Raw genomic sequence first — 15,789 nt, forward strand, 5'->3', positions numbered from 1 at the left:
GCAATGGCGGTTGAGTGCGTGTCGAAGGAGGAGGCCGTTTCCTAAAGCCATCCCAATAATGCCGTGAAAGCTGGCGGTTCCGAATGCGTACATCATCCTTCTCCTCCCCTGCACTCTCAAGAAGCCATACTCACAAGCGACGAGAGAGAGAGGGAGAGAGAGAGATGGGGTTAATCGGGTGACTGCTACAACTGCTACTACAGTAATTTGACTGAGTGGCCATATATATATATTTGTACGCGTAGCCATTGACTTGCCACCCACCTAAAAACTTTAGAGACGTCAAGTCAAAGCTTAATTGATGTCAATCCGAAAAGTCATTTATGCTCCTCGCGCTTATCCATCCATCGAAACCAAACTCCAATCTTGTCCGTCCATCCAAATCAAAACATCATTTCATTTAACACATTAAAATGCCAATAAATGTGCCTGCGCATCTTTCTCTATCTCTACAGTGTGTTGCGTGGCCGGCGCAGCAACCGTGGGAATAAAATACGAGTCCCGCTGTGGCCTACGTGGCCGATTCGGACGTCTCCACTCGCGCACCGCACCCGCCCCGGGCGGCGTACTTCCGTAGGGGCGAGTCACCCGGGAAACCCTCCAGGGGCGACCTTGCATTACGTGATATCGGGCCCCACGGCCGGCGACAGCCGGCAGGCGCTTCGCGTCCTCCACTTGGCGGGAGGAGATATTACGGCAGAAAAAATAAGAACGGGAAAATAAAAAGAGTCGGAAGATAATGGCGAGGCAGATGAGATAGAGCGCCGTGGGGCCCGCCTCGTTGGTTCTCGTCTCCTGGTCTGTCGAGCGCCGTGGGGCCCACGTCCCCTGCTCCCACCACTTTTCCCTCTCCCTTTCATATGCCACGGCCCGCCCCGCCCTCTCGCTTTACGCATGCAACCAAACTCCCCTTCCGATCTCTCCGCCCCTCTCTCCCTCTCTCTCTCTCTCTCTCTCTCTCTCGGAGTGCCGCAAGAGAGCAGTCTCGTAATAATAATAGGCGTAGTGGTAGTGTGTGTGTATATATATTTGCATCTTTGCAAAGACGCCCCGCGAGAATATTATATTCGCAAGGGGAGTAATTTTATATTGCGGGAAGTTATTGTTAGTATATGGTCCTTGGTGGCGGCCGGGATGCCGACGCCGGTCAGCAGTGCGCGCGCGTGCCTAGCGGCCGAGGCGGCGGCCGCGCTCGACAACGGCGTGACCGTCGCCCGCCGCCGCTCCCACGCCCAGACCACCTCCCTCCACGTCGTCTACTCGCTCCTTTCTTCCACTTCTTCCTCTTCGCCCCCCTCCTCGTATTCCTCGTCGGCGTCGTGTTCGATACTTCGTGATGCGCTGTCGCGCGCCCGGAGCGCTGCATACTCGCCCAGGCTACAGTTCAAGGCGCTTGAGCTCTGCTTCGGGGTGGCGCTCGACCGGCTGCCTTCGGGGCAGCGGCAGAACGCGGAGGGGGGCGGGGATGAGCCGCCCGTGTCGAACTCGCTGATGGCGGCGATCAAGCGGTCGCAGGCGAACCAGCGGCGGAATCCGGACACGTTCCACCTGTACCAGCAACAGCAGCAGCAGGGCGCCGCCGCCGGAGGGGCCTCGTCGTTCTCCGGGGTGAAGGTGGAGCTCCAGCAGCTGATGCTCGCGATCTTGGATGACCCCGTGGTCAGCCGGGTTTTCGGCGATGCGGGATTCCGTAGCGCGGACATCAAGTTCGCCATCCTCCGGCCCCCACCGCCCATCCTCCGCTTCCCCCGTGCCGCGAGGCGCCCGCCGCTGTTCCTGTGCAATTTCTCGGCGGGGGATGGGTTCGAGCCGGCGCTCGCCCCACGGGGGCTCGTCCTCCCCTTCGCCGCTGCGGCCCGGCAGCTCTCCTCGGACGGGGGCGACGAGAATTGCAGAAGGATTGGGGAAATCCTCGCCCGGAAGAGCGGTGGACGGAATCCGATGCTGGTCGGGGTCGGTGCCGGCGAAGCAGCTAGCGACTTCTCCCAGGTTATTGAGCGGCAGAATTGGGCAATTTTGCCCCCTGAGCTGCGTGGAATCGAGCTCGTAAGCATCGAGAAGGTGGTGGCGGAGCTCAGAACTGATCGTGGTGATCGATTGGCGTTGGAAGCTGGGCTGGAGGAGGTAGGAAGGAAGGCAGAGTCTTCAGGAGTGGTGTTGAACATTGGGGATTTGAAGGGGATGGTGGAAGGTGGTGCAGAACGTGATGAGAGCGAAAGCTGCTTGGTATCGGAGCTCACGCGACTGCTGGAGGTCTACCATGGGAGGCTGTGGGTTATGGGGTGGTCGGCAACATACGAAACATACATGAAGTTCTTGTCCAGGCATCCATTGCTGGATAAGGATTGGGATCTGCAGTTGCTGCCTATCAGTTCAGTAAGAACTGGGGTGGGGAATTCACTCCCAAAGCCTCGCAGGTGGGTGAACTAGTGATTTCTATCTGTTTCTTATTCTTAGTTCCTCCTTTTACCAGCTGAGTCTTCTCCTGCTTAGTCTTGAAACTGAACCTTCATTAGGAACTGTTTGTCTTTGTTTTCCATATACATATGGGATTTTAAGCTCTTAGATATTGGGGTTTCTCATCCTTGAGAAATGGATGCCATTTGTTGAAACTAAGGGTTGCATATTAGAATGCATTGATGTCTGAATAGTCTTCTCCTGCTTAGTCTTGAAACTGAACCTTCATTATGAACTGTTTGTCTTTGTTTTCCATATACATATGGGATTTTAAGCTCTTAGAGATTGGGGTTTCTCATCCTTGAGAAATGGATGCCATTTGTTGAAACTAAGGGTTGCATATTAGAATGCATTGATGTCTGAATTGCTAAGTAGTTTTATACAGTTCTAACCTGATAGGTGTCTTCATCATCAACTTCTTGTTTCACTGTGCCATTTTCTTTCATTCACTAAAATCTATGGTGTTTAGTAAGAAAAGCATTTATGAAAAAACACACTGAATTTATTTTTGTTACTGCCTCTTCCAAGTACAATGAGAAACAAGCTGTTGCCTTTTTTTTCACATAGATAATGATATGTAGGACTAAATTTAAGCAAATATGTATTTATATTAGAAACATCACTTGTGAAGGTAGACTGCAAACAATATTTGATTTGCAACGAAAGCAAAAAGGGAGAAAGGCCTGCAATTTCAAATAATTGTTGGCTACCACTTTACGGTAGAAAGACATCATCGTTTTGTTTGTAGCTAGTAGATCTAGATATTGTTTGTTGCTTCCCCCATAGCAGGACCAGTTATAAAAGATAATCTAATTAAAGAGACATAAACGAAATCCTTGGATTATATGAAAGAATCATGCTGTAAATAACAAAAGCTTCAGGTTGATGCTAGCATTGGTGAACTGGACAAAGTATTACTTCACTTTGTTAATCCAAAGTTTATTCTGTTCCCCACAAGTATGTTTCCAACCAAAATTTATCATTATATAGATTTTAGAAATCAGAATATAGTAAAATAAAAAATCTATTGATGAATCATCATTTGGCTTCTGAACCTTGTACCTTTGAAGCAATTGTCTGGATGTAAAACTTCGACAACAGTATGTTGCATTGCACTTTAAATTTTGTAGTGACAGGTTACAACCAAATACCTATATTGCAAATCAGAAAGAGTAACCTTTTATTAAAAAAAAAGAAAGAAAGAGTAACCTTGTATTAAGAAGTGTGATTTATTTATAATGTCATTTATTTAAAATTGAAAAAAAATAATGAACTATGGAGGTGAACATTTTTCTTAACACCATTCATAAAAAAACTATGTTGGTTTAATTGAATCCTGATCCTGTTATTAGCCTGATAGCCTAACTGCAGAAAAGAGTTTAATCATTACTGAGCATTGGACAAAGCCTCCTGTTTGTACCTCTGCACAGTTTATACCACAACATTCCATTTGTTTCATTTATATTGAATTTAATTGTGCAGATGCAAAAGCAAATGCTACTAGTTTGGATTTAATTTGGCACTAGTTTGTGCAACAGAAAGAAAAGAGTGATACAGAATATGATTTAGGCATATGGAAACATCAATACTTACAGACAGACTTTTTTTGCTACATCAATCTTCTGAAGGAAGATTTACTTTTTCCAAAGCTTGGAGTACCGCTAGATTGCCCATTATCTGCGAGTTTCATTCTGATTGATTAATTTCTTGGTGGTACTTTGTTTTCTCTTTTAGACTTTGAAGATTCAATGTCTGTAGAAAGGATGTTTAGCTTTCTATAACTGAATTCACTTTTTCAGCTATGACATAACATTTAGCCAAGTATTTAAGTATGTCTTATTTGCTAAGCAATGCATAATTGGCAAGCTTCTAGTTTAGGTATGCCCTACAGTAAAATAAAAGGGTCTGTAAGACTTGAGTCTGAGATTTGTTTTGGTTGCTTGAAGGTACTTCTCTGAATGGCTTCATCTTTTGAACTTTTGATGATGTGCATGCTTTCTTTTGCATGTATTCCTGGAAGCTGAACCATGAATGATAATATTACAGCTTCATGGAGTCATTTGCTCCAATCGGTGGAGGTGTCCCTATAGAACATGAATCTTATGGTGTATATCCATCAGTGTCCCGCTGTGAGGACTGCAATGACAAGTACGAGCAAGAGGTTTCTATTGTTCTAAAAGGAAAATCAGCTTCAGTTGATGATCAGCAGAATGCAAACTTGCCCTTCTGGTTGCAAAAGGGTAGTAAGGTTAGCTTGAATGATGGATTCGATGCAGCAAAGGTATGTTTTCTAGTAAGGTTATATGTCTTAAACCGATTCGCAAGCTTTTGTTGAACCACCATATATGTCATGACATGGTCATGTTACTTTGCGTAAAATGAAGCAACGGTTGCATTTATGGTTGTTTTTCTTCCTTTTTGGGTAAAAGTTGTGGTTTTCTTCAGTGCAGGCTAAAGATGATACTACATTTTTCAATGCTAAAATTATGGAATTGCAAAAGAAGTGGAATGAGAATTGCCAGCGCCTCCACCATAGTTGCCAGACAAATAATATAGACAATTGCTCTACAGTCCCTCGCGTTATTGATCCATCTTGTGTTTCTAACATGGGAAGGGCCTTCAATCAGAATAGTGAAAATCTTGATGATGCTCAGAGTCAAAGAGGTTTTGGAATTTCATTTCCTATTTCAGCAGGTACACAGAAGCTTACCACAGCGAGCCAGAGTATCTCATTGCCTTCAGTTTTAGAACAAAGAAATAAAGACTTATTATCAAAACTTCAGGTCAGAGCCTCCAAAAGTGAACAGCCTAAGCGGCAGGAGTTGCAACCTCACCATGGTGATGATCACGCTTCACCTTCCTCTGTAACATCTGTTATGACAAACTTGGTTTTGGGAACTCTTTGTGAACCTGTTTGGAAGGAGGAAAACCCTGCTTCACAAGTGCAAAAAAATCCTTTGGTGGAATTGTCTGGTTGTTTGCCATCAACGAAGGTTGATGTCATCAAACAAAATGTCCCAGATGTTCCTGTTATGCCTCTTTCTTTCTCAGGCCGTCGAGATTCCCAGGCAACACAGACCTATCCACATGATCTGTCCCACTCATTTTCACAGGTTTCGAAGGGTTGTGCATCTGCATGTGACAGAGCCTCCCTCATCTCATCCAGTGCATGGCAAAAGTTAGATTTAGGCAGTTACAAATCATTTTGTGCAAGTCTCATTGAGAAAGTTGGCCGACAAGAAGAAGCAGCTATTGCCATTAGTCAAGCTATAGTCCATTGCAGAACTGGTGAAAGGCGTCGTGGTGCTAGCCTGAGAGGCGACATTTGGCTCAGTTTTCATGGTCCAGATAAGATTGGGAAGAAGAGGGCAGCAGTGGCTATTGCAGAAATGTTATGTGGCAGCAAAGAAAACTTCGTGCATGTTGACCTAAGTTACCCAGAAGGTGTTGCTCGTCCTGGTACCACCATCTGTGCCCAACAGGAGGTCAATGGAAATTATGCACAGTTTAGAGACAAAATGAATGTTGACCATATTGCTGCTGAGCTAAGAAAAAAACCACAGTCTGTTGTATTCCTTGAAAATGTAGATAAAGCTGACTTTCTTGTTCAGGACAGCTTATCACAGGCTATCAATACTGGCAAATTTCCTGATTCCCATGGAAGGGAATTCAGCATAAACAATGCCATATTTATTCTGACTTCAGCAACAATTCGAGGTCAAACTTTTTCTCAGAGGCCAGATTGCAATAGTTTCTCCGAGGAGACTATTCTGGCAGCTCAGTGTTGGCAGATGAAGATTTCCTGGGAACCTTCTCAAGAGGCTGTTAGCAGCAGTCCGAAATCTAATAAGGTGTCATTTGCTTCAAGTCAAAAACCCAGGAACGCTCAAGTTTATTTACGCTCAGGCCCAGCAACCAAGCGCAAACTCGATATGTCTGATGGCTGCAACAGCCAGTATGAGGTGGTGCCGGCAAAAAGGGCTCGCAAAACATCAAAAGAATTCTTAGACTTGAATCTGCCCATCGAAGAGGTTGGGGAGGATGATAACGATTCTAGTAGTCAGGAAGATTGCTCTAAATCAGAAAATTCAGGGACATGGATGGAAGACTCCTTCAACCTAGTCGATGCAACAGTGAAATTTGGTCCTTTCGATTTTGACGCCCTTGCTGACAGCATACTGAATGATATAAGCAAGATCTTTCGTACTGCTGCTGGTTCAGACTGTATTTTGGAGATCGACACGAAGGTCATGGAGGAGATACTTGCAGTAGCATGGTCATCAGAAGATAGAGGAGCTTTAAATAGCTGGTTTGAGCAGGTTCTTGGAAGGAGTTTTGTTGAGTTGAAACACAAGCACAACCTATCAAGCCACAAAATTCTTAGACTCGTCGCTTGTGAGGATGCAATTGTTGCGGAGCATGCACCTGGAGTTCTTCTTCCTTCACGAATTATCCTAAACTGACAATGGAGATTGCTGTAGCTGTCTGTGTAATGTAGCATCTGCCATTCCTTGTGAAATAACTGTAATTTTGTTAATCCTATTGTTTTCTGAGGTATGATCAGGTTAAGTTTTATTATGTAAATGGAATCAGTATGCATCTCAGGAAATTTCTTTTGAATACCCTGATGAAGTTGGTCATTTATGTTGTAGGTTGTTTTGAGAAAGGGAGCAAGTTACTTCTGTTTTTGATGTGAGGATGTTTGTCAGCAAATAGGACAGCTCCATCAAGTGTTTTTAATCTGCAGCCATGCTAATGATCCAAGTGTTCTACACTTTTTGTGTTAGAGAGATTATATAGTGATTGCATGCCCCAAGGTTTTGCCATATTGTGATTACATAGGTGAAGAAATTTGACGAGTGTCTTTAATTTCCTTTGCATGAAGTGCATTTAAATCTAAAATCTTAGAATGAAGCTCTGTTTTTTTTTTTTTTTGCATGAAGTGCATTTAAATCCTCATAAGTCAATCATGTTCTTTGCTAATCCTCATAAGCCAATCTTGTTCTTTGCTAATGTAGGACTAATCTATTATATCTTATAAGCCAATATTAGTCGTTGCAAATTGATACGTGAACAAAACTTATCATATATGAGGAGATTAATAATATAAAATTTATTATTTTAATTATCTTTTAATAATAATTATTATTATTATAGATGATAGAAAGGATATTCATCGCGGCAAAGTCACGAACTTAACTGAAATTGCCTAAGTCATGAAGCACCATTGTGACAACTCATCGGACTTAGTTAGGATTGTCTAAGTCATAAGGCGCCCTTGCGACATATATGTCTACAAATGTTTAGCCTAGTTGCAACCTCGTACAGGTCCCGAAGGACCTGTAAAATAAAAATTTGATTAGATTGAAAACGAATGACAGACAAATCTCGATGTCTCACGGAAAGGGAAGCTTTACAAGCAATTCAGCAAACACCTTGAGTACAAGAGAGAAAACAGAGAAAGGAGAAAATAATAAGAGAAAGGAGAAAATAATGACTTTAGAAGGTAGAACGAACAGTTGCAAGTCCATAAACAACTGCTCACCGATTGTCAAACGGAAAGACAAGTTCTTGTCCAATCTTACAAATCTACTTTTTCTTTTGTGTAAAGTTTAAATTTTACCTCGATAAATAATAATATAATATAACTAACACTTTACAAAAATAATGATAATATAGTATTTATATATAGTTTACAAAAAATAATAATAATAGTATTACATATTCTGTTTCATAAAAAGATTAAGTTCCACATGGGAACTTAATGTTCCCTAAAAAGATAAAGAATATTAATGTTAATTATAGTTTTAATCAAAAGGTACACATGTAAATTAGGCAAAGTATAAAGATACAGTATAAACAGGCAAATCCGATGGGACATATGCGAAACAATAACGGACCTCCGTGATTTCGGCGACCACTTCCTCCGCTTCTCTTCCTTCTTACTGTATACGTCTTCCATCTAAAACCCGCCGCACGAACCCTCCATCTCGCGCTCTCGATTGCTTGCTCGCTCGCTCGCCCGCCATGGAGATGGTCGCGTCCTTGCCGGCTCCGAGCACTGTCGAGGAAGTCTTCAGGGACTACTTGGGGCGCCACCGCGGCCTCGTCCGCGCTCTTACGGCCGGTACTTCTCCCACCCCCCTCCCTGTGCCCTTCTTATCTCTTTGCGCCTTTCTGGTTTCTTAGTCCTTTGGATCTATTGTCTTCTCTCAGAAGTTGATGACCTCTACGCCCTCTGCCATCCGGGTGCGTTCCATCGCTCCGTCGTCTTGATCTCTAGGTGATTTCTTGTTGGATCTGCCTCCCTTTAAGTTGTTTATTTGGTTGGTCTTGGGTGCAGAGAGGGAGAATCTTTGTCTGTATGGGCACCCGGATGGGTCGTGGGAGGTGAACGTTCCGCCGGAGGAGGTGCCGCCGGAGATGCCGGAGCCGACGCTGGGGATCAACTTCGCGAGGAACGGGCCGAAGCGGTGGGACTGGCTCTCGCGCGTCGCGATGCATAGCGACAGCTGGCTCCTCTCTGTTGCGTTCTTCTTTGCGGCGCGCTTCAGCGGCGATGAAAGGTATGCCGTGGATTTTGACTTGAATTTGACTAGGGTTTGTTCTTTCCGCCCCTTTTCTTCTTATGCGTCGTGAATTGCGAGTATGCTTTTGACTATTAATGCGTCATGTCATCCATTGGATATTTAGAAATTATTAATGCACTAGTGCTATTCCTTTTTTCCTAAGGGTACGTTAACTTCGAACCGCAGTTTGAGATGGGTGAACGATCATATTAAACTTTGTGGAGCTGATCATGAGAAAATATAACGTGAATTTTCCATGTCATAGTTTTATTTAGGAAAAATATAATATGTGTTCTTCTATACATTAAGACTTTCTGAAATTGGTTTTCCGAAATCATGACATTGTCCCAATTACACTTGTGTTTTCATTATTATAGCGTAGCAAACTTGTGGGGTTACTTTTTAAACAAAGATAATTTTGCCTTTTTAAATATATATTCTTTTATGATTATGTGAAACATGTTGTTACTTTACCTTTATTTTATTTTTTTGCTCTAGTTAAAAACTTTTTGTGCATTAAATTATTGTCAAGCCTAAAACTTGTTCAACTCCGATTGATCTTTAATTAATTGTGGTAGTAAACTTAAATGCTATCGGAATCAAGCTTCATGATATGTGCATAGGCCTTTATAAATTTGCAAGTTCCACCCGTACCTTTTATATTTGGTTTGAGCATAAAATAAAATGAAAGAATGAGATCGTCTACCTCTATCCTATTTTTACCAAAATCTATGTAGCCGACCCGAATGATTGGGACTAATGGTTTTATTGTCATTATTGTACTTCTATCCAATTTTTATATCTGCGCAAGCTTATAATTTTCCTTCTTGGGAAACCAAACCTTCTTGTTACTTCTATCCGACGGTTGTACCTCAAATGGATGCAGTCATCAAGGAAACATCTAACTTTTGTCTGTTGTCAATTAGCATTCAACATGCTTGACATGACAGACTTGGTTAGCAAAGTTAATTATGTCCACTTGGAGTTTTAAAATTTGATACTTCTGTTTGGGTGAGGAGTTTCAGAGACCTTAGATCAGTGTTTGAAACTCCTGATTGATATTGACCTTCAGAGTGCTAGTGTGACACTTCAGGTTTTGCCCCACATCACATGTTACAGATCAATTGAGTTGGTTTATTGAGTTTTTTTTTTTTTGGCTAAAAAGGATAAATATATTAACTATATAGAACATCGCAAAATAAGCTTGTAGACTCTGGACTCAAAAACTGGATTGACTGGGAGGGCCACTCCCCTCTCCAAAAACAAGAAAATTTGGTCGTTCTAGTATTCTGGGCCAACCAATTGATTACCTCATTCAAAAACAAGAAAACTGTTCTAGCATTCTGGGCCAATCAATTGATTACCTCGTTTCCTTTTCATATTCATCAAATTTTACAAGCAGAGACCAAATAACTTAAGATAACTATACTTCTTAGGCTGAAAGTATCTAACATATGGACCATTCTCATTGATACAATCAGGTTTATAGTACTTATCAATGGCTATTGGGAGGATGGTTCATCTTAAAGCACAAAGTAGGTGATGCAAAGACTGCTGTATCACTTCCTCATATTTCTGCTTTCAGTCCTCTTCCTTGATATTACTGGTCCTCACACCAAATTCAACTCTGTCCTACTCCTAAATTTCGCTATATATTTCATTGCCTCTGTGAAGTTGAATGACGAGCTTATGTTGGAACTGAATGTTGATTTTAGATCATGATAGGCCTGATCCAAATGACTCAACAGTCCAGAAAATATTCTTGACATGACAGAATCCTAAATAGAAAATGCAAGTGGCCTTTCATCTAAATTTTTTACTCGACCTGACGCCATCATGATTGTTCTGGTGTACACCCAACCTAGCAAGTGATCTCTGTTGCTGAAAATAATGTGATTCAATATTCATGGACTTTGCAAGAGTCGCCCAACTATCAATGTTTCATGCTATTTCACAGTTGGACATGTACTTTTGAAGAGGTGAAATTCATATTGAAATGTGTAATTAGAGTCAAATTTTGTTGGCCCAATTTGTTTATTGGTTGGCTAGATGTTATGGAAGTTTTGTTGATGGTATAGAATACCATTTAATATGCTGTATGAACCATTTTAGAGAGTGAACCAGCATAGAAAAGTTTTGTTCAAAACCATCTCAGCTGTCATTTATCGTATATCTTTTGTGTTGGTGCTGCATCTGAGAACACATTGTTGCAAGAATTGAAGCTCCTTTTTCTTTCCCAATTTTCAGGAAACGCTTGTTTAACTTGATCAACGATCTGCCTACCATTTTTGAAGCCTTCTGCAGTCATCAGCTTACAAAGAAGAACACCCGTGTAGACAGAGGAAGCAAACCTATGCGGTCCTCTAAGGTGCTGCGACATCTCTACAGTTGCTTTCTATTTCTTTTTTACTACGACAGTTTGCCAAATAACTCCATTCTTATTCAGAGATTAAAAACTGTCAATAATGGCTCTGACGAAGATGCCAATGAAATCAGTGCGACATCCTGTGGATCCTGTGGTACCAAGCATCGTTCAAATATCTGGATCCAGTGTGATGTATGTGAAAGATGGTTCCATGGCAAGTGTGTAAAGATGACCCGCGCAAAGGCTGAGAAAACGAAGCCATATAGGTGTCCTAGTTGCAGTTCCAAATAAGCAAGACAGACAACCAGCAACTTGGCTCTCTGTGATGCTGACACCAAGTTTAGCCATCATTTTGTTTATGATGGTAGTTGACCCTGGATGACTGAGTATGGATGTTACTTTAGCCACTGTTTATACGCTTAGTAATTTTAGATTAGTGTTAATGGTGTTGCCATCTGTATGCATCAAGTACATTTCAATCCATCTTTTTACCTAATTTTGTGTTTATGTATAGATTCAAAGGAAGTCATGGGTGTTGGGTTCTCTAAAATAGTGGCTGTCCCATCTCTATTTTTCCCATAGAGAGAATACTGCTATTTGGAAATATGAGAGAAACTAATCTTCTGAAACCTACTCTGACTTGGTAATATGTGTATGTTTGAAATTTTTTCTTTTTATCTTTTGTAATCTTGCTCATCATCCATCTTCTATATTTGAATGGTTGCAGTGATTTATTTTACTTGATGAAACCATTTAAAATATTTTCTAGTATACTTGTTTATAGACATATATGCAAGCAATTCCTATTTCAACTTCAACCTTAGAAAGGTTATGTGATGCTCATTTTCAGTATATACTTCACATAAATGATGCCAACGTCATGTTATCGGTTTATTTGCTGTTTCAGCCTCAAGTAATCGTCCGTATTTGTTACGTAACGCCAGCTAACTCGGGTGGCAAATATGGATATATCACGTGCCTGGCACGTGATAGTCCATCCCTCGCGGCTCCGGTTTTACTCGTAAATGATTCTTGTGCGTCCAAAGTCACCTAATCTCCGTCCATCTAAATAGTTTGTCGATCTCATTCGTCCGTTTTCTCCGTAACCACATGGCAATCCAACGGTCTTAATATCTCCACCGGTAAACATCAGACGGTATATCTATATCCGTACATAAAAGTTTCTGTGAGCGTTGTTGTACTCCCACCGCCACCTCCCCGTATAAATCCCAAACCCTAACCGGCGTCCTATTTACTCGAGTCGATCTACTTCCTCTAATGGCGAGCAACGATCCCGATCGCCAGGAGGAGGCTGCCGCCGGCGACGATGAGGACACTGGCGCTCAGATCGCCCCCATCGTCACCCTCTCGGAGGTGGCCGTCACCACCGGCGAGGAGGAAGAGGACGTCCTTCTCGATCTGTAAGCTTTCGTCTCCTTCGATGCGGACCATTGCTCTGGGTTTCTTCGAGATCTCGAGGTTTGATTTTCTTGATTCATCGCTTTCAGGAAGGCGAAGCTGTACCGGTTCGATAAGGATGGGAACCAGTGGAAGGAGAGGGGTTCGGGGAGCGTGAAGCTTTTGAAGCACACTGAGACGGGCAAGGTGCGGCTGGTGATGCGCCAAGCCAAGACCCTCAAGATCTGCGCCAACCATCTAGGTGGACCGCTTGTTTCCGTTCTTGGTTTTTGGTTCTATGTTTTTCGTCGGATCGGTGTGTGTAATTTTGTGGTTGCTGTCTCAGTTGTTCCGTCGATCAAGATTCAGGAGCACGCGGGGAACGATAAGTCGTGCGTGTGGCATGCGTCCGATTTCGCCGATGGGGAACTCAAGGAGGAGATGTTCTGCATTCGGTTCGGCTCTGTTGAAAGTGAGTATGTTCATCATCTTCCTGCTTGCAATTGTTCGTGGCTGTTTGAAAGTTCTTGTCATTATATCTAGCGATTGGTTTTTTTTTTCATTATAGTGTTTTAGATTATTTTCCATATTTTTTTTCTTATTATGATTGTTAGCGTTGTTTTATATTCCTTTTATGTTGTTTATTCCAACATAACCCATTTTTAATGTGTTTTCCTATTTCATTCTCTCTTTTTTTTCTTTCCTTTTCTGCATTCCTTTTAAGACATCAAAGGAACCATTTTCTCATAGGTTCGTAGGATCATGATTGGTTGTAGCATTTAGGTTTTAATTAAATTGAGGGGTGTTCTTTTTGTGGAAATCACTGTAAGTTGATCATAACCAAGGTTGGCTGAAATCTATTGGTTTGGTCCTATATCATTCACCATCAATATCAGATTGGTTGGGATTAGAAGGGTTGGCGACTGAGGCTAACCAGAAACAGGGTGGGTCAGATGAAAATTAACTTAACCGGTTCAAATTGATTAATAAAACTAGCTCAAATGCCTAATTTTACAAATAATGTGAGTTCAATTTCACAAATATTATCCCGTCGTCCAATCGGTCCAAGATTCCGGTTTGGTTCAATTGAATGGAACCTGTTCATTTAAAAAATATATTTTTAAAAATTATTTGAAATGATAAATCGGTTAACCGATTAAACAAATTGGATTAATTGATTTTGAATTGGTTTGGTTAGATAGATCTGAATCGGTTCTGTTTTGGATTACCTTACTTTAACTGAACCGAAGAAACGATTCAGTTTGGTTCGGCCCTTAACAGTTCGGTTTGAACGCCCCTAGATGTGATATAATCTGTAATTAGGCCTGCTAATCGACATTAAAGTACAAATCAAGTATCGAAGTTGAAATAAAATGATAAGAAATTCTGTACACTTGAGATAGTGGTCAAGAGTTTTTGTTATTATTTTGGTGTTAACATGAAGTTGCCGCTCATCAGTTCTGGAAAGTCCGTGATTCTTGAGACATAGCCTCTTCGAATGTTTATCACGAGTGTTTGTGAACTTTAGCAGATGGATCTTATAGTACTCGGATAGTGGTCAAGAATTTTTGTTGTTTTTGTTTTTCGTGTTAACATGAAGTCGGTGATTCTTGAGAAGTGGCTCTTTGAATGTTTATCGTAAATATTTGTAAGCTTTAGCAGATGGATCTTATACTACTTATTTTAATAAATGTTAGATATGAGTATGTCAAGGTTATATTTAAACCAACCTTTTTGAATGTTCATTATTGAGTTATCCTTCTAGATGTTTCCTAAGAGAATTTGAGGTTGGTTGGAATTTCTCGGTAAAAATGAAGCAACCATGACTGCTTGGTTCATTCTCTTGATTGCTGAAGTAATACATGGTTTATCTGATCTTTTAGTGGTTTAAGGTGAAACACTTGTGATTGGAAGTTTATTTAAGAGTCCACGTGAGTAAGCTGTTCTTGAATGCTGTATTGGCATGCACACCCGCACCGTATACCCATACATGCATGAGCAATCGTATTAATATAAACTTTTTTTGGTGGACTGTATATTATTCTTGTCAGAGATTAAAGTATGTGAAGATCAAATTTTCTTGCTCCATGATCACAACTTGTAGAAATACCTTGCAGAGTCTGTTGAACTATGGATAGTAGTTGAAATGAATGGTTTGGTTTCATGATGAAAATTGAATGTCTGCTTGTGTGGGCACTTTGGAAAGACTTTAGGCCCCGCCACACGTGATGTTTCTTTTACCGACATATACATACTGTAAAGATTCATGTATGTATGTATATATTGACAGACTTGTACGCAATTAGACAAATTGTCTATTTTGCTTAACTGTAGAATAGTCTTTCTTGGCTTTTATGTTTAAAGGGGGCCTGGCTTGCCTCCTTTACTCTCATAGGTCACCACCTGCCCTCAGTGTTTGTGTCTTCTTTCCCCGCCTACTTAAGTTGGTCTTTTGGTTCAGACTGCAAGAAATTCATGGAGATGATTGAAAGCATTACTGAATCGCTTGGAGAGAGGGAAGAGGAAGAGAGCGATGATGCAGCAGCTGCTGCTGCTGGGCTTCTGGACAAGTTGAGCGTCGATGGAAGCCAAAAAGCAAAGGCGCCGGCGGCTGCGGAGGAGGAAGTTGCAGCTAAGGTGGAAGCCAAAGCTGAGCGATCTACCAAGTCGGAGGATTGATGGTAGCGGAGGAGAGGAGAGGGTATATGATATATTTACTTGGGTTGGAGAAGTTCCCATGCTTTCAAGGGACAGCAAAGAGTGTGTAAAAATTTGACTTTGTAAGTCATGGTGGGGTCGTGTCAGGTCGGTGGAGTCTCTCTCTTGTATGATTGATTGGAGTGGTGTCGTCTGAGTGCGTGATGGAATATCATTGTCATGGATGCTATATGCCCCCGTTGTTTGAATGATTTCATTGGTAAATTGCCTTTTTGTTTTACTCGTCCCTTGATTTTTCAAACTTGTAGCTTTTCCGACGTATCGAGTTTGTAAGAAAAAGGA

General features: G+C 41.7%; 3 protein-coding genes across 4 annotated transcripts; all 3 read left to right on the forward strand.

The window, feature by feature from the left end:
- Nucleotides 1–899: 899 nt before the first annotated feature.
- LOC104000126 (protein DWARF 53-LIKE) lies at nt 900–7,153 on the forward strand. The gene is made up of 3 exons (XM_009422082.3): nt 900–2,417; nt 4,504–4,738; nt 4,908–7,153. Exons 1-3 carry the CDS (start codon nt 1,135–1,137, stop codon nt 6,918–6,920), a joined length of 3,531 nt encoding a protein of 1,176 aa, XP_009420357.2. The 5' UTR covers nt 900–1,134; the 3' UTR covers nt 6,921–7,153.
- Nucleotides 7,154–8,334: 1,181 nt separating this feature from the next.
- On the forward strand, nt 8,335–12,020 carry LOC104000127 (PHD finger protein ALFIN-LIKE 2). Of its 2 annotated transcripts, XM_009422083.3 has the most exons (5): nt 8,338–8,584; nt 8,674–8,706; nt 8,801–9,023; nt 11,274–11,394; nt 11,473–12,020. In XM_009422083.3, exons 1-5 carry the CDS (start codon nt 8,485–8,487, stop codon nt 11,680–11,682), a joined length of 687 nt encoding a protein of 228 aa, XP_009420358.2. In that variant the 5' UTR covers nt 8,338–8,484; the 3' UTR covers nt 11,683–12,020. The 2 variants fall into 2 exon arrangements, with proteins under 2 accessions (XP_009420359.2, XP_009420358.2); XM_009422084.3 differs by lacking the exon at nt 8,674–8,706 and having other exon boundaries at nt 8,335–8,584.
- A 612-nt stretch (nt 12,021–12,632) lies between these two features.
- On the forward strand, nt 12,633–15,727 carry LOC135650593 (ran-binding protein 1 homolog a-like). Its single transcript, XM_065170075.1, has 4 exons — nt 12,633–12,812; nt 12,900–13,051; nt 13,136–13,261; nt 15,251–15,727. The coding sequence occupies exons 1-4, from the start codon at nt 12,670–12,672 to the stop codon at nt 15,466–15,468; spliced, it is 639 nt and encodes a 212-aa protein (XP_065026147.1). The 5' UTR covers nt 12,633–12,669; the 3' UTR covers nt 15,469–15,727.
- The last annotated feature ends 62 nt before the right edge of the window (nt 15,728–15,789 follow it).

The sequence above is a fragment of the Musa acuminata genome, chromosome BXJ3-10 (genome assembly GCF_036884655.1).
Source record: "Musa acuminata AAA Group cultivar baxijiao chromosome BXJ3-10, Cavendish_Baxijiao_AAA, whole genome shotgun sequence".
In the NCBI taxonomy this organism is placed as follows: Eukaryota; Viridiplantae; Streptophyta; class Magnoliopsida; order Zingiberales; family Musaceae; genus Musa; species Musa acuminata.